The following is an 18,772-nucleotide window of genomic DNA, read 5'->3' as shown; positions in this document are numbered from 1 at the left end:
TGCTTTATTTTATAGCATACCCTTCTGTGGATGATGAAAAAAATCCCCCAAAAAATATTTCTTTATGATTGCTATCTTTAACCATTATTTAACCAAGAAGATTTGTGAAATATAGCTACCATCTTTTCAAGAAACAATAGCTTAATTCAATCTACAATTCATGTGGTGAAATAAACTGAAATGTCCTGGAAAATGGCCATTTCTAGAAAAACTTCACTGAAAGTTTATTCAGAAAGAGGATAGATTTCACTTTGTCTTTTTTCTCCATCTAAAAAAATTGGATGAAAAATATACTCAATGAGCAAAAACCAGAAAACTTTGTTAGTGTTTGAATACTCTGAGTATAGTGATATTAGTCTCAAATTAGTTTCACATCTCTCTATCAGAAGCAGCATGAGAACAATATTTTACATTCTAGAAATGTAAGTGGCAAAGGAATGTTAACTTAGGTGTGGAAGTGTCATCCATCTATGAATATGTATCCTACTATGTTTTAGGTGGCACATAACATCCTTTCATTTGAAGAATTTATACTCTAGTGAGGGGATCTACTTACCAGCAAGACTTTTCAATGCAACATGGATAGTGCTAAGCACAATGTGTTTTAGAAGGCTAAGAGAAAATAAGATGCTGATCCTTGAGGTCTAAGATACATTTCCTGAGTCAATAGTAGAGCCAATTCCTATGGAAGAAGGAGGGCTAACACTTTAAAGAACATGTATTCCAGGTTAAAGAAAGAGCTTGAGTAAAAACACAGAACAATGTGACAGTAGGAACTACGTGGTAAAACAATGGGATGAGTCTCAGGGAGAAGGAGACCAGCCACACTCTGCAGGGTGTTCAGTCCTTAATAAGAACTTATATTGTCCCAGGATGTGGTTTGGAGAGCCACTGAAATGTCCTAAGTGAGTCAGCGATGTGCTCATATTTTTGAAACTACCTTCTTATTTATCACAGTCAGTGAGATTAAGGGGAATAACACTCAAGGAATCTGCTGATGAAGCCTGAAATTTTGCAAGCATGGTGTGGGTTAAAGAGGAAGACGCAAAGCTGAGGTTTCAGGAATGTGAAATTACGAGAGTTTTGACTGCTTGGATGTAAGTCAGAGTGGGGAGTAGGAGAAGTTGAACTGGGTAGTTCAACCCAGTTGGGATAGTCAGTGAACAGTTTTCATCATGCAGTTGTGTTTTTGAGCCCAAGCCCAGGGATCAGCATCAAACATTCAGAATTGAGAGTCATTGGTAATTAGGGGGTTGGAATAGTAGATCTCCACTGCTAGCTTTATGATGGATCTCTTTTTACAAAGAAATGCATTTTTATGAAGGAATAAATAGGCAGTAGTGGCAATATGATAAGAAAATTTGGGTGAGAGGTAAGAAGGGTCAGTTAGATTTGATAACATTAAGATCTTCATTGACCTGAGGTAGTGCCATCAGAGAGGGTGATAAGAGACTGTGGTGAATCTAGTAATTATTAGGACATTAATGTGGAGATGGTATGGAAAATCCTTTTCAAAAATTGGGTTAACTGGAGAAAGGCTACAGCAATAGCTCAAGTTAACCATTTGAAGAATCGATGATTTAATACAAGTGTGAAGATGAGATGGACTCATATTTTAAGAACTGATTGTGAAGGATTAGGAGCAACGGAAAGAGTGGTGGGTGAAGGAAATGTAAAAAGAAGCAGTTTGGATTCTGGACTCAATTTGGTAGCTTTGCTTTCCATTATAGTGTTCCCTAAAACCTGTGTGGGAGAATCACATGGGAAGTTCCTAGTGATTAAGATAAAAATGGGCCTCTCTCATGACCTGTGGAATCAATGAGATTCCATAGAAATCATGGGACCAAGGAAGGCTTTTGTGACTGCTGTTTTATATGTTTTCTCCTTCCTGCTGAACATATTATTTTCATTTTCCTTTACTCATCTCATCTTTAAATATTGTAGGTCTCCGTCTTGAAATATCTGCTCTCCTTAATCTACAGCCCATCTCTGGTATGAACCATCATTCTCTCTCTACTGTAATGACCTCCTCACTGCTTCCACTCTTGCCAATGTCAATTCCATTATCCACACAACAGCCACAATGATTATTTTATTTTACCTTTATTTAAGTAGCATTGGTTTATAAGATTAAGTGTCAGGTGTGCAACATTATATTACCACCAATAATCTAGATCCTATCCACCATTGGCCCCCTAACCTCCTTCTTCTCATAACTACTAAATCTAAGCCTTTGTTTTAGTTTGTTTGTTTATTTGCTTTGTTTCTTTATCTTTCACTCTTGAGTGAAATCATATAGTAATACCAACGCAGACCATGGTCTCTCGGATGAACTTTTCTCACTGGCGGTGCAGACTCTGTAGAAACTCACCAGTCTCACTGAGATCCACAGTAGTCCCCTTCAATATCCCAGCCACAGTGACTTGGTTTCTTAAAGACTTATTTTCTCTTCCTCTACTTATGATTGCCTGGATTCCAGAGTCATTTACCATGCTCTTCCTGCGAAGCATCCCCCAGACCTCTGAGTGATTGTTTCTTTCTTGCCGGCTTTAGTTTCACGTCTTGTTATTTGTTAGGTCTCTTTAGAAGATTTACTGTATAGTAATGATTTGACTACCCAGAAAAATGAACAGCTTCTAGCAAAAGTGATCTTTTAGATCCTTGCTGTTCTGGCAAAAGTGATTTAAGGTAACGCAAAATGCAATTTACCTACCTTCTACTCAGTTGCTGTTTGAGGCCAAGTAGGAGAAATGGGGTGCTTGATGTCCAGTGTTTACTGGATGCTGGACCTGGTTTGTCCTGATGAATCTTCCTGGCGCTGGGGTGACCTCAAGTGGGGGGACAATAAAAAATCTAACAATGCAGGTTAAATTTTTATTTTTCTTGCTGCTAGATTGACTTTTTTTTTGATTCTTCGTTTTTGTTTTTTTTTTCTCCCATTTCTCTCATGTACTAGTAGTAATGAGGTGGTAAGTATCGAAAGCCTAAAGTTCCTTAAAATTACTTTAAGGTTATTTTGAGGTCATTTCTTTTTAGCTTCACTGCAAGTCACAATCACTCTAACTTCCTGGGGGAGGGGGCGGAGGAAGGGGATTGGAATTAAAGTCAGTAATGAGTCTTCATGTCTGTGTTGTTCTTAAAACTTTGTCCCAATAATCAGGGGTTCATTTTGCCCTTGAGTGTTCATCAGGATGTTACTCCGCAGATGAGCTGCTTGAAGGGAATGTGGGGTGTAAGCAACATCAGGAATAGGAAGCTGATGATAGAAAGATGAACATGTAACCTTCCTATGTACTTCTTGAGAACGGAACTATCTCCTCTGGTCAACTAGGGCTGCATTTTTATTATCTCCGTCAAAAGCATTTGACTCAGTTGCTCTTTTTGCAATATTCCCATTAGCACAGAGGGAATACTAGTATTCTCAAACATGCAGAATGGGGAACTTACAGACATTTTGTCTCCATGGCTTTCACTGGAAAAATCATAGGAAGATATAAAATGTAAGCTGTTGGCATTATTTTAATTTGATTTAATGTCTAAAAAATACGGGAGCAGAGAATTTCTATATTTTCACCTGTAACCTTTCCCTATTGAAGATCATTGATATCTGGTATTTAGTTCAAACGTCAGCTGTCCTTTTCATATGACATAAACAAATCAATATAATCAACACATAAAAAGTGTCTTTGATGCAACTTGGAGAAAAAGTGAACCTCAGAAAACCATCCATAGATTTGGTTTCCCAGTCACTATGTCCTTCAAGAAAACCATCCTGAGTGATGTCTTAGGCAAAGATGGCCATGCCATATGCCCTCTGTCATACTTACTGGACCAAGAATGCACACCTAGGTGGTGAGCTGCCAATGAGTAGACTCGGTATGAGAGATTCAGTCAAGAAGGATTATAATAATTATGTACCAGTGGATTCCTACTCTCTGGTCTATGATCTGATCGTGAAAGAGAATCAGTAGTTGTAGTGGCAAATGAAAGTGAAGACACAGGGAAGGAAAGAGGTGGTGGTGGTGCTGAGCTATCAGAAGCCAAGAATAAATGTAAGCAACAGATAAGCAGAAGCTATTAAGACAGAATAAATCAAAAGGCAATTGGGGGCCTCCCCGTGGCGCAGCGGGTGAGCACTGGGTTGCGAAGCTGCCCTCAGCCTCTTCAGTGCCAGCTCGATCCCCGGCTGCCAGGTGAGGGTCCCACATGGCGCGTAGACCACTCCTGCCACCCGTTGCTCCCCTCAGCAGTGTATTTCATTGGTCTGCCTGTTCTGCTCCCCACTCTGGCTCTGGTGAATCCTCTCACCCTCCCGCGCTTCTGACTGTACCCAGTGCTTGTATAAATAAATAAATCTATTTTTTTTTAAAAGGCAATTAGTTAGGAGGGGTGGAGGTGACAGGAGCAACATCTGTGCTATGAGGGCTGTAATAACCAAGGTAATAGAATCACACGGTGTCACTTCGTCCCCGTTTGGCCATGCTACTATGTCCCTAGACCACTTGTCTTGTGCTCTTTGTTCTTCCTTTCCAGTTTGGTATATCTTGGACTCAAAATTTAGATCCCGTCTTCCTAATTTTCAATAAATCCTCAATTTTTGATGGAATCTGAATGATTTTTTTGTTCATGTTTTTGTAAACAAGAGGCCAAATAACCATGGAATGGATTGAGTTGGAAATAGCTCGATAGAGAGCATGTTAAATTAGTGCTTAAAGCATTTCATAAAGCTGCAGCTGTCTCCACCCACCCTAATATGCATGTGCCTTCCAAACACCACCGTTGCCTGACAAACTATGCTACTTGTTGTGAAAGGGATAATGACACATGGTGCTAGTTATAAAACGATTTATCGATAACAGCAATTTGCCAGCAGAAGAACTGTTGAACACAGGAGATCTAACAAAACCCCTAAGTTTTCAATGACCCTGCAAATCAGTCTTGAGGAGCCACTGCCCACATTGACATCTGCCAAATACCTTGATTTTCCAATAAGCAGAACCTGCTCATTGCCTAGCACTAAGATGGGCTCAGCCAGGCGTGGAAAGCCCTTGGGGTTCAGCCATGGTCAGAGGTGGTCCTCCCCATTACTGCTGCAAAATTCACTCAGCACTAGTCATACAGCTTACAAAGGATGTCACCCACATGTCCATGATGCATGGGAAGCTACACGTGAAATTGTGGTTTAGTGCCAGTTGTCCTTCATGGAGACACAGCAAAATCAGGGATCGAAGATCTAGAGGAAAGACATGAAAGGTAGGATCATCCTGTCATCAGTATGGATCATGGGTCAAAAAAATTGCAGAATTCATAGATTTACTGAAGTCAGAGGGTCTAAGGCAGGAGTGGCAAGAGAGACCTTTATAATGTGACAACTATAGGGAGACACTCACTGAGGAAAGAATTGACCTCACAGGAAGTATTTTATGTGCTGCTTTTAGGAACTGGAGTTAGTGGCTTCTCAAGCCATAACCCCAAATGGCAGGAGGATTGAGGCAGAACCAAATGGGGGCACAAAGCCTGACTTTCATTTTGGTGGTTTCCATCTGTTCTGCATTTCAACCAGACCCTTTATTACAACAAACAGTCTGTATTTGGCTATGTTACAAATTTCATTAATGTCTATTAAGTGAGGTTTGTTGTTTCTTTAGTAAGATATGGGTGGGAAAGATTCGGTGCTGATTTGAATAGTTGGACACCAATGGCACAAGGTACCATCCCCCTGAAATTTTAACAAATGACTATTAAAAAAAATGAGTATAATTTTTCACTGACTGATTTGGTTTGAATGAGTAAATTATTTTTATTTCATTGCATTAACTGCCAGAACTTTGAATGAGCCAATAACTCCCTGGTGTTGCTGAGCTGCAAAGAACTATTATTCGGAATTGAATTTTTATTGATTTTCTTGTGCTACAATGACTTTTCTAACATAGTAGCATGAAAGGAAAATGAGAAAAAGGCCAAATAGGGCGTGGGGTGAGGAAAGGGAGGCTGTTGCTTCCCATGCCCTAGCCCCAGATGGACTACTTATTGGCAGGTACTGCTGACTCTGGCTGATCCTGTTGCTGATTATATGATTCACAGGTTTGCCAACTACCTGGCTTCATAACCTTGCCCTCCTCTTCCCCTCTGCTTTCTTTGTTTCCAGACTTTTTAGGCCTTGTTGGCATTCTGCTGCAGAACTGAACAAGGCAAAGGGGTGAAGAAGGAGCAGAAGTAGACAGGTTAACTCTCAAAATTGGTCAGTGCTATTGCATATTAGTATCATTCAAGCCTACATGAGAATATGCAAATGTTACTTTAATATCATTGTTGTAGATTTATCCAGTAATGTTTCTGCTTTTCCTAGTCATTTTAACTATTGGAAATTTAGTTTTATATTTGCTCATGATAATCATTCCAATGAGTTGATATAGGAACTCAGATTCCATTCAACAAAAATTTTCCCAGTCCTAGTTTTCTCTGGAAAATAAAATTTTGTTCAATGGCACATTACATTTTATAAATTTATATAAGGATACCTTCATTTTCCATTTTTCTCCTTCTAATTATGGTAAGTTGTAGCACTCTAAAATTTTGTCTATTTCATCTACTGTTCAGCAGATATTTAGTGACTATTGTATACCCTCCCGGGAACCAGACAGGGAACCAAACAAATGAAATAATTTACCCTCATGTATACAGATTCCCATGATTAAAATCAAATTAGAGTATTTTAGAATTCAATAGATTGAAAAAAAAAATTGTTCTTCCTTAATAGACATTGTGTGAGTGAAACTTGGTACAATAAAATGATTTTTTTGAATGTTATTTTTTCTGACTATAAAAAGTAACCCACGTTCATCACAGAAATTGTGGAAAGAGCAAAAACATAGGAAGAAAGTAATTAATACACCTAAAGTCATCCAGTGGGAAATGTTTGAAATGTTGAATAATTTTTCTAGGGCCTTTTTTTTTAATAACATATATAGTAATCCCACATGATTTGCTATTTTAAAAATGTAAAATTATCAATTGTGAGATACACACATACACACACACAGAGTTTGGTTCCATCCCCTTATATAAAATAACTTGAAAGTTATTATCCTCCTTCTTCCAATAGACCATGTGAACGTAAGTGAGATTGCAAGGTGGAACTCTATTTATATTCCACCCTCTCAATATATATGAATAGAAGACTAAGTCTAATAAAAGAGAATCCTTATGTGATGTGATAGCTGTGGAAAGGAAGGTAGATAGGCAAATATTTTGCAGAGACAGCAAAATCCTGTTTAAAAAGTAAATGAGGTAAGAGTTTGTATTATATAGGCTCATGAAATGTTCTGCCTCTGGTTTCCCTTAGCTTTCTTTAAAAAATTGGGATACATTTTTGTGGAACTGCCTACTTCTCTGTCTCATCACCTATCCATATGCCTTTTAATTTCTTGTTTAATGTCTATCCATGCTGTTAATGTGTATACTGAAGTGGTCTATGTATAGTTCAGTAATGTAATCACACTGCCTGGCCTAACCCAAGGTCAGCAGCGTGAGTGAATGGAGGAGGCCGTTGCACCTTCACTAAAAACCAAAAGACACATTAAAAGGCCTACCTATTAAAACAGTCTTTAATATTTAGAAGTAGAAAGAGCTACCTATTAAAACTTTTTATTTAGCAACTTATTCAAACATTTATTTGCAATTTTAAATATTGAATTTTTGTAAATGTCTACATAGTACTCTGTTATATGAATGAACCAAATGATGTTAACCATTCTGTATTATTAAATACTCAGTTTGTTAGCATGTGTTCAGCATTATAAATGATTTGAGCATATCACTATCCTACATTTTCCATGTTGCAATCTAATAATTTTCTTAGAAAATTTTTGAATCATATAAATTATTATTCACAATCTTTACTAAGATATAGTTCATAATACCTTGGAATTATTGAACTATTTAAATTATACAATAAAGTGGCATTTGGTATATTCTCAGAATTGTGTAACCATCACCAGAGTAAAATTTTAGAATAATTTCATCACCCCAAAAAATAAAACCTTTCTCATTAAGCAGTAAAACTTCTTCCCTCCATTCACCTGCAGCCCTCAGGCAATCACTAGTCAACTTACTGTCTCTCTAGTACATATTCTACACATTTCATATAAATTGAATCATCAAATGTGTTGTCTTTTGTATCTGACCTTTCGTATTTAGAATAATGTTTTCAAAATCAACTTCTTTTTGTAGCATGCATCAGTAATGCATTACTTTTTATTGCCAAATAATATTCCATTGTATAAGAATACTGCATACTGTTGATTCATTCATTCATTACATAATGAACATGTAAATGAACTTTTAGAAAAATTTTGATACATATCTCAGTTCCTCAAGTTTACACATTTTCATTTTTAACAATATTTAACATGATATAATTATCCATACTCTTTCTAACACTAGAAATTCTTTAAAACAAAGACACAAAACAGCAACTACTTGGAAGAGTAAAAAACATAATGATGCTTCTTAAATGGATATTTCTTTAATAATTAATCATATTAGTGCTTCTAAATGTTAGCCATTCATCTCTTTTTAGATTTTGTTTTTGTGCCCTTTGTCATTTTATATTAAGATATTCATCATTCTCACATTGTTTCACAGTGTTCTTTATATATTAAGAGTGTAGGTCCTTTGGCTATAACTTGGCTTATAATGCTTTAGCAAATGTAATTTTTAATTTTGTCAGAACAATATTTATTAATCATTTCCTTAAGCATTCTTATGTTTTGGGTTTATAAAAAAGTCTTCCCATCCTTAAGATTCAATAATTATTTGTTACTACTGTGGTTTGAGGTAGAAAATATCTTTATTAAGATGGGATTTAGAATCTAAAAAATATTGGATTTATATTGGTATAAATTAACACATAGACCTGACTTTATTTTTTTCATCCTAATGCCTTTTCTCATTTAGTTTATGTCATTTTTATCATAGTGAATTATTATTTTATATGTCTTTGAAAATGGTCTGGTTTATAATTAATTTGTGTATCTGATTTATGACAAAACAACCCAATAATCATTATGCTTTCTAATAGGGCTTAATAATATCTGTGACCCTTATTAAGTCCTATTATACACTCAGTTCTCTTAAGAGGATTTTACACATATTAGTATTTAATACTCACCAAAACTTTAATAGGAATTACTATCTTTATTTTATAGATAAAGGAATTGAATCAAAGAGAAGATACTTTTTGAGTCAAGATGCCAAAAAGTATCCAGAATTCACAGATACTCAGCTTTCAGTTCCCAATATTAATCCTTCTAATCCATGAAATTGCTAGTTACTTCTATGTGTCTACTACAGAGAAATTTGTAGAATTAGTTTTACAATTTTCTTAATTGTGTTATATTCAAAATTGCAGCTTTTCTATATCTAGTCCCTTTCTTTTACTTTTTAAGTCCATTTTGCCTTGTATTCAGTGAGTTCTTTTGCAAGTTCAAATCATTTTTCAACTCTGAGAAGAATTACTGTTATCGATATTGAATTATCTTTTTTTTACTGCTTATTGCCCCCTTCTAAAATAAGTATTTAATATTGCATTTCCCTATCTAAACATTGTATTTTTATTTATTCCTTTATTTATTTTTATCATTTTATCATATTCAACATTTACTAAGGACACTGCCTGAATCAGATGTTGCAGTAGGCCCTGGAAATAGAAGGGTGAACATCTCAGACATAAAGCCCACTATCATAGAACTGATGATTTAGGAGAGGACAAAGACATGGTGTGAGTAATTATAAGAGCCCTATTAAATTTGAGTAAATTGGTTTCTGACCTATTGTTTCCTACCTCTAAAACCTCTGGTTTATAAATTTGCGAAGCTGGGCTGGAACTCTCTTGACATGTTGTGTCTCCTTGAGATGTTCCACCAATAGGGGTTCTAGAGAAGACTGGACTGATGGGAGAGGGAGAAAGAGCACCTCTTCCTACTCATGCTCTGTCCTGTCAGCATCACCAAAACAGAGCTTATTCGTACTGGAAATTATTTACTTTTTATTTTGAGCTTTTTTTTTTCCAAATATTTTAGGACGTATATCATTATGACCCTTTAGAGATGCCATCTCCAAGCTGGTGGGCACTCCATTTTCCAAGGTCTGGATCTTAACTGCTTGGGTTCCTCTCCCTAGGTCCTGTGCTACCAACACCAATACCCAGTGTCCTCTCCTTGGTCTGTGTTCTCTATCTAAAGTTGGAAATTCTATGACCTCTGTTTTCCCCCTTTATTCTCTACCCCCACCTAGAATGGGACCTGCTTCCTGCATTTCCCCTTTTGCATTTTTAGTTTTCCAATTCTTCAAATTGGTATTCCGTATAAAATTAGAGGGTTCTTTCTGATTTGCTGCCTGATTCCTGACTAATAAACATGACTTATTGTCTCTCTAGTTCAGTTGTATGCAATATTCAGTATACTGTTTACTGTCTCTATGGGGTGTGTGTGTGTGTGTGTGTGTGTTTCTAATTTAGCAGTAATATGTGTTTTTTCCCCTTGCATAGTGGCAGTTTTCTTGATCTCAGATTTTATCCTATTTATAACTCCCTACTGTAGTGTCTCAGTTGCTATTTCCTTTGACTTTAAATACTTAAATTAGAAGTTATCTAAAAACATCTCTTGTCTCATAGAGGAAGCCATTTAATTTCAGTTATATGGTCTGTCTCCTTCATTGGTGGTCTAATTCATTTTATATGTTTAGGGATGTTTTCCCAACTATTATAAGTTGTACAGGTACCTATTTTAATTCTTTCAAACCTTGGAAAAAACATAGGTAATTAAAAAAAGTACTGATTATTGTCAACTAGCAGCTAACTAGCTTGAATGACCCATGGTAAGAATCAGAGGTAGAACTGGAATCATGCACCTCTGTGTCTGACACTTTATTTCCATACATTTCAATATATTCACTAGTGACCTGGAATTTGGCTAGCTTTTTTGTTTGTCCTGTAGACATCAGAAATGCCAGTGTCCCTGATACTAGTTTTAGAATCACTTGTACTGGATTCATTCATACTGGGTTTTTCATTTTCTGTGATTCTGATTCCTGATTGGCTACCTGTTACCAGTTGATCCAATTGGTATTTGGTATGTGACAGTTGATATTTCACACCTCAGTTTTTCCCTACTCTATTGTCTTTTAATATTTCATTTTTATATATCTTCACACTGAAGAATAAGAGGTTGTATTGGTCTTCAATCTGACCCTGCCTATTATCACATTAGCTAGATTTTTCTCGATGTTTCTTGCATAGACAATAACCTTTCCTACATTTCAATATCAATATAGCATTTTTCTTTTTCATATGTCTACATCTCATTGAGTTCTTGGGAATGGGAAAAGAAAGTGACTTCATTCTATCTTTTCATCTTCCAATGCAGTTAATATAGTAGCATGTAGAGCTAACCATAAACTAATCATTTTGTTATTTTTTCCATTTCTACTGACAAAAGAAAGGAAATAGAAAAAGGAGAAAAATAGAAATTCTTACTATTAGTTTTCTGTGCTTTATCTGGTTGAATACAGATTATTTGGTGTTGTCAAAACTGCAATCATCATTTAACAGCACTGAGTAAGACTTCCTTTAGTAAACAAAGCAATCAAGGAAAAGAAAAAATATGGCAAATAAGCCAAACAAAATTAGCCATCAAGCACAATTCTTTCATTAGCAAATTGATGTCTTATGTCAGAGACTTTCATATTCTATGATAGATGAATTTTAATATAGTCCTAATGAATATATGAAAAGGGAATTTTGACTCAAGATTCTGTGTGGGAGATCAAAGGAGAAGTGATGTCCAGTTATACAGAAAATGTGAAATTTTTCATACTGGGGTTTAACTTCACCTATGATTTTGTCATCAAATAGGTGACTTTCATCATATTTGGAATTAAAAATTCCTAATGACAAGGGTTGTGGCAATTTAAGGTTCTCCAGTAGGAGGAGGTTGGCTTTGCAACATGGGAGACAGCAGAGATGGGTTGGTGGATCCTGCCACCTATCTGCAACACAAGATTTTTGGCATCATTTACACTCAATGACAATTTCTGAATATATAGTATTTACTGACAAAAGGCACCAGTTGCCTCTGGGAGGGAAAACGTTAAAAGTAAAATTCAGAAGGAAGTGAATACATGGGTTGCTATGCTTGTTATTCATTGAGTGTTTTTGACTTGCTAAAAGCAAGTTTAATGTATTTATACAATTTATAAAGATGTAACTGATGCTAAAGCTCTGCTCTTTACAGGGAACATATTTCATGTTATTGTAAGCACTAGAGAAAATTAAATCAATAAATCTACAACCTGTAATTTGAGATACCCAATTGAAGAAAAATACATTGTCAGGGAAGGGGGGGAATCATTCACACTGAAGAAGATTGTGAACCTGCCTTTGCTCTACTACCCTATGATTTCAAGTGATAGAAAGAATTAAGCTCCAACTCTAAAATTCTTTAACAATTCTCAAAAGAAACCAAGGCCAACTCCCTACTTTTTAGTTATTCATCTATTTAATATTATTATTTTTTACTTTTTACATCATTGTTCATTTTAAAAAAAAATATTGGCTTCCCCCACCCCCTCAGGTGTAGTCCCTATAGAGTTTCCGTCACCAATGCACCTGTGCACCATCACCTCAGTCCCCTGTGCTCCTCCTTCTGATCCCTCTCCCTCCTCTTCCCTTGAAGTATGTCTCTTGATTTATAATTGTCCCTTTTTACTTTGTTGTGTTTTGTACTGTTATTATTTTTTACACTGACGTCTTAATATGGTTCCACTATATTCCTGCTATAAATGAAACCATCCAATATTTTTCTTTTGCCTTCTGGCTTATTTCACTGAGCATAATTCCTTCTAGTTCCATCCATGTTGCTGCAAATGGCATGAGTTTATCTTTTTTGATTGCTGAATAATATTCCATTGTGTATATATGCCACATCTTCTTGATCCAGTCATCTATTTTTGGTCATTTGGGTATAATCAGGGAAATGCAAATTAAAACCACATTGAGATAACACCTTACACCAGTGAGAATGGCATATATCAAAAAAAACAAGCAACAACAAATGTTAGTGAGGATGTGGTGAAAAAGGAACTCTCCTGCATTGCTGGTGGGAGTGCCAACTGGTCCAACCACTATGGAAAGCTGTCTGGAGATTCCTCAGTCTACTAAAAATGGAGCTACCATATGACCACTCGTAGGCAATTCCACTCCTAGGGATCTACCCAAGGGACACAAACATTTATTGAAAAGAACACCTGTACACCTATGTTTATTGCTGCACTATTTACAACAGATAAAACCTGGAAACCACCTACATTTTTTTTTTTTTACAATTTTGATTTTAAGATTTATTTATTTATTTATACAAGCACTGGGTACAGTCAGAAGCACAGGAAGGTGAGAGAATTCACCAGAGCCAGAGAGGGGAGCAGAACAGGCAGACTGACCAAGAAGTACACTGCTGAGGGGAACAGCGGGTGGCAGGAGATGTAGGCACACCATGTGAGACCCTCACCGGGCGGCCTCACATCAAACCCACCCTGCCAAGGCTGCGGGCAGCTTTGCAGCCCAGCACTCAACCGCTGTGCCACCGGGGAGGCCCACAACATAATTTTTTTAAAGAAGTATATGCTCAAGCGGAAAGCCATGAAAATGAAGACACGAGAATGAAGCTCTTTCTCACTTTCTGAACTGTCCATGTCTTTCCCCCCCCACCCTCCAATAAAGCCTTTCTTGTTAGCAGCCAGGACTGGGCATCAGGAAACTTAGTGGATTTTTTCCCCATCACTGGCACTAATGCTGTCTGTGACCACTGCAAGCCAATTATCCTCTTCCAGCATCAACCTTCCATGTGTAAAAGGTTAATAGTGCAGCTTGTTTGCAGAGTGCTTGGAGGCTTCCATGAGGGGCACCATATAAATATCCAGCATTGCTGTTTGACTATAGGGTGTTTATTTTTTTTTAATTATATGTTTGGTTGGATAGGTTATAGATTTTGTTGTGCTTGAATGTCGCCCCTTCTCCCTGGTTACAAATAAAAGACTAACAGGTAATCTCACTCTATTACCATCTTCTAGAGCCCCCTAGAGGGTTAAGGAAATGGCAGAGGTTATAATTAATTATGCATTCTTTTGTTAATAAAAAAAGATCACATGTATCTTAACTGCATAATAGCTCTGGATGACAATTTACTAGGCCAAGTGTTTCATCACATGCTAAGCAGATAGTGCTGGTAAAGACTTATGAAGTTATGAGTTGTTTTTTCCTGCTCTTCCAGTAATTCTTTCATCCTTCACATCAATATAGAGCATTAGGGACAGTTTTGTTCAGGTTTATTTCAAATGGGCTTCCAAACATTTGGAAAAATGATGCTTTTATTCTGGAACTCCTGAAACAAGTGACTTGTGTATGTCTCTAGATGGTGACTTTAAACTCACTGTTTTATTATATTTGGAGCAAATGTGAATAATACTGGCCTTAGAGCAAATGTCATACATCTCATGCTTTTTTGCAGATTTACGGAAAAACTTTGAACAAGATCCACAGGGAAGGGAGGTTCCCATTGAAGGCATGATTGTGCTGCACTGCCGCCCCCCAGAGGGGGTCCCAGCTGCTGAGGTAAGACACTAAGACATGAGGGGGCGCTTAGGAGGAACCAGGTCTGTTCCCAAGAAGCTATAAGTTAAGTCAAAAGCTGGTATTCTTGCGTTCTGGACCCCACTGCTAATGAAGTCGCAAGAGGAAATTGTTGCCTGTCTACTTTCTCGTTACACCAAGCTTGTGCTAGGCAACCTGGGTAACATTTGGTCTATGTTGCATTTGGTGACATTCAGATCATTTAGGTGTTACCCTCTGTGTCCTTAACCAGTGACTATGGGTGCTCTGATATACACTCTGACTGTAGTCTATACCTGAGCTCTGACAGGCAAAGTCTCATGAAAAGATCATAGGGAAGGAGGTATGTCCAGTGCTGGGATTGCTGGGGTTACACTTAAACTCATTCTTCATCTGTTTATGGAACAAACACTTCCTGAGCATGTATTGTGTTTTAGGCACTGTACTGGCATCAGGGGTAAAGCCACAGGCCTTTGTTAACTTTCCTTCAAAAGAAAGTGCCTAGAATCCAGAGTTACTATGGATTTTTAGTTCTTTGTTTTGTAGAATGTGTACCATGCTATTAGGGTATAATTGCACTAGCACACTATGTGACAGGGAAGGTTTTCTGAATCTTTTGGCCTGTTAAAATGTTTTTTTTTAAGATTTATTTGTTTATGCATACAAGAACTGGGGTACAGGCCAGAGCTGTGGGGAGTGAGAGGATTCACCAGAGACAGAGTAGGGAACAGAACAGGAAGTTCGGCAGAAATACACTGCCGAGGGGAGCAGCAGGCTAGTCAAGAGAGGTCTGCTGTGCCATGTGGGTTGCTCCCTGGCTGGGGATCGAACTCATGCTGCAGTGGCTGCAGATAGCTTCATAGGTTGCATCTTAACCCCATGATTAATAATACTGTTATTAAGACAGTATGGGAAGGTGGCTCTGAAGTACAGCCTGTGAAGAGACACCTGGTAGAATGATTAGTTTATAAGCGTAGATCTAAATTAAGCAGTAGTTATAGATCTTCTCTGGGAAGCCAGAAAACTGTGCCTAGAATTATCATTTATTTACTGAGAAGTAGAGATAGTTAAAAAAAAAAAAAAAAGGAAGAAGAAAAGCTGGATTATTTACCTCATATTGTAGCTAAAATTACCATAGGGTTTTATATATTTTTAAATATTTATTTATATATGCATGAAAGAACTGGGGTACAGGCCAGAGGTGGGGGGTTGAGAGGATTCACCAGGGACCGACTGGGGAGCAGAACAGGGAGAGCTACTGAAATACACTGCTGAGGGGGTAATGGGGGAGACAGGAGAGGTCTACTGCACCATGTGGGTCACCTCCCTAGCCAGGGATCTAACTTGCGTTGCAGTGGCTGCAGATAGCTTCATAGTGTTGTGTCTTAACCCCTTTTGCCACCAGGGAGGTCCCAGGGTTTTATATTTGCAAAGACAAAGGGGTGAAGAAAATAAACGGGAAAAAAAAACTCCATACTCTTGCCTATTTAGACAGAAAGCACGCTGGGTGGACACTATTCGAAGCTCAAATGGCTCACAGAAATGAAGTAAACGGACTTGAAAATTAAAGAGAACATTCCATGCATGATATGAAATGATTAGAAAGGAAAATGCTTATTTTTAGATTTTTATCTAATGCGGAACGGAAAATTGTTTGAGCCTCTCTTGCCACCTTCTTGCTCCTTAAAGCTGTGCGCTAGTTTGCTGATTGGGGTAACAGCCAGCAGGGCATTAAGTGCCTGGGAGAGGTGTCAGTCTTGTTTAGGCCACTCCAGGCACTCCTGGGAGTTATCTGGTATCAGCAGTTTGTTACAGTCACTAGCCATCTCTTAAAATCCCAATTTCCAAGTGTTTCATGCACCAAAATGCCTCACCTCTGTCACACGTGCTGTGTGTACAGCGGGGCTTTCCTCTAAGCCCATGCTCGGTCACTACACCACCCTGGCGGCTTATGAGAGATGGAGGTGGGAGGGGAGGGTGTGTATTTATTAGCTTTCTGCCTACAGGAACCTCGTGTTCTCTAGGTATCTCGTATATTGATTTTTACAGCTGGAAGAGAACTTAGATATTTACCTGACACTGCCTTTACATTTTGGAGGCAAGAAAACTGATGCTCAGTTCTATCACTTCTCAAAGGTCTTGCACTCGGTGTAAGTCCGTGTTCTTATGGTATCCTGCATGGCCCAACGTCATCTGGCCTCCTGCTACCTCTAGCCCTCTACAGCCAGTTGGCATCCTCACTCAATGCCAGATCATGCTCCTACCTCACGGCTATTATGGATATGAGGACCCCTCTGCTGGAACATTCTTCCCTAGCTATAATGTTGCTTCACCCCTTCCTTAAGGGCTTGTTCAAATAGCAGCTGCTAAGTGAAACCTGCTATGGACACTGTTAAGAAAGTCATTTCTCTAGCCCAAACTTGCACTGTTAAATATCTTCTCTTCTTTATATTTCCTTCCCCCCAACTCCTGTCACAAACATACTGCATTTACTTTGCTTATTTTTGTCTGTTCCACTGGACATTAAACTCCGTGGGAATTTTTTTTTTTTTTATCACTGTCTTCCCAGAAAATAAATCAGTGTGTCCACATCCAGGTGCTCAATATATCTTTGTTGAATATTAATGAAAAGTAGTTTTCTGCTTACACCAATGAGTGGGGGATACCAGGAGCAGCCCCCCAACTAAACTTTGAAATCCATTAGAGTTTTGTTTATCTCCCATTCTGGGTACTAGTGACAAAAACTTCTTGACCTGCTCTGGGGATAAAATTTTACAAAAGGAAAAGAAAGAGAAAGCAAAGGAGAAAAGGTTCAAGAATGGGCAGTGTGTTGAGATAAAGGCAAAAGAGAAAATATGCTTTGATGTGCAAGTGCATCTTTGAGGGTGCACAACAGCACAACAGCACCCACACACTGAAGTTTCATCCTAGGGATGGCTGGGGATTGATGAATTACAAGAACTCTGAGGCCCTTGAGGGTCAAGGTTGGTAGAGGGGATTGTGTGAGGGAATGACTGACCACTAGACTAAGCAGCTCCTTCTGCCCCACCTGCTGGGAGAGGCCTGGACTTGGGTCGAAGCTTGGCAGCAGCTCTTTGCACATCCTCCATTTGTCTTTCTCTAACACCCTATATTTGAAGGCAAATGAGTTCTGCCTAGTGGCTCAATCCATTTTCCATCTTCATTCGCTTCTGATAGTGCTGTTCAGCTATAACCACAGGAGCAGAACAGGATGTGAAAAACTTTCAGGAGCAGCACAAGTCAAAGTCAGTGAAAACATAATTGGGGGAATTGTTGACCAGGGGAGGCAGACATATCACAAAGAAAGTCTGCTGCTTTTCTGGTCCTCACCCTCTTCCCAGATTTCTAATCTATATGTATTCCCTTCCTGCATTTGTTTCTAGGACTTCTGTGACAAATTAGCATAAAATGGAGACTTAAACCAGAGAAATGCATTTTCATACAATTCTAAAGGCCAGAAGTTTGAAATCAGGGTAGAAGCAGTGTTAGTTCTTTCCTGGGGCTCTAGAAGAGAATCTGACCGCGCTTCTTTCTTAGCTTATAGTTGCCAGCAATCTTTGTGTCCCTGGGCTTGTGAACTCATCTCTTCAGACTATAGTCTCTGCCTCTGTCTTCACATGACATTCTCCTCTTGATATCCCTGAATTCCCCTCTTCTTATAAGGACACAAATCACTGAATTAGAACATCTGTGAAGTCCCCTATTTCCAGATGTACTCACATGCTGTGGTTCCATGTGAGCATGAATTTGTGGGGGAGAGGGCACTGTTCAGCTCAGCACACTTCTCTTTCTTCCTTTGACATCATGTCACTCTTTTATTTTAATCATGTACATGTACTTAGGGATAAATTTCAGAGCCAGTCTCTGAAATTAAATAGAGGGCATTCCAAGGAACAGCTGGAGCTTTAGGATGGCTTCAAACAGAAATTCTGAGCTGAGGCGGAGGTGGGAGGGGCAGAAGCTTTGTTTTCTACATTCTGTATTATAGATGGATATGAAGAGTGTTTCAGCTGCATTGTGGGTTAAAAGGACTATTGTGGGTCCCTAACAAGCAATTTATAGCATTATTTTCATGTGGGGAAGCAT

The 18,772-nt window shown here is 38.1% G+C and overlaps 1 protein-coding gene across 6 annotated transcripts in view; it reads left to right on the top strand.

Moving 5' to 3' along the window:
* The window catches only part of UNC5D (unc-5 netrin receptor D), a gene marked incomplete at its 5' end in the record, with an annotated part of 505,865 nt that overhangs the window by 322,523 nt on the left and 164,570 nt on the right, over nucleotides 1-18,772 (top strand). For all 6 annotated transcript variants that reach the window (XM_084231868.1, XM_084231869.1, XM_084231870.1 and 3 more), the window contains one exon: nucleotides 14,565-14,668. In XM_084231868.1, coding sequence (XP_084087994.1) covers nucleotides 14,565-14,668 — 104 coding nt within the window. The remainder of the gene's footprint in view (nucleotides 1-14,564; nucleotides 14,669-18,772) is intronic.

Source organism: Talpa europaea (assembly GCF_964194135.1).
Source record: "Talpa europaea genome assembly, chromosome: 4".
In the NCBI taxonomy this organism is placed as follows: domain Eukaryota; kingdom Metazoa; phylum Chordata; class Mammalia; order Eulipotyphla; family Talpidae; genus Talpa; species Talpa europaea.
This window is presented reverse-complemented; position numbering and strand designations above follow the sequence as displayed.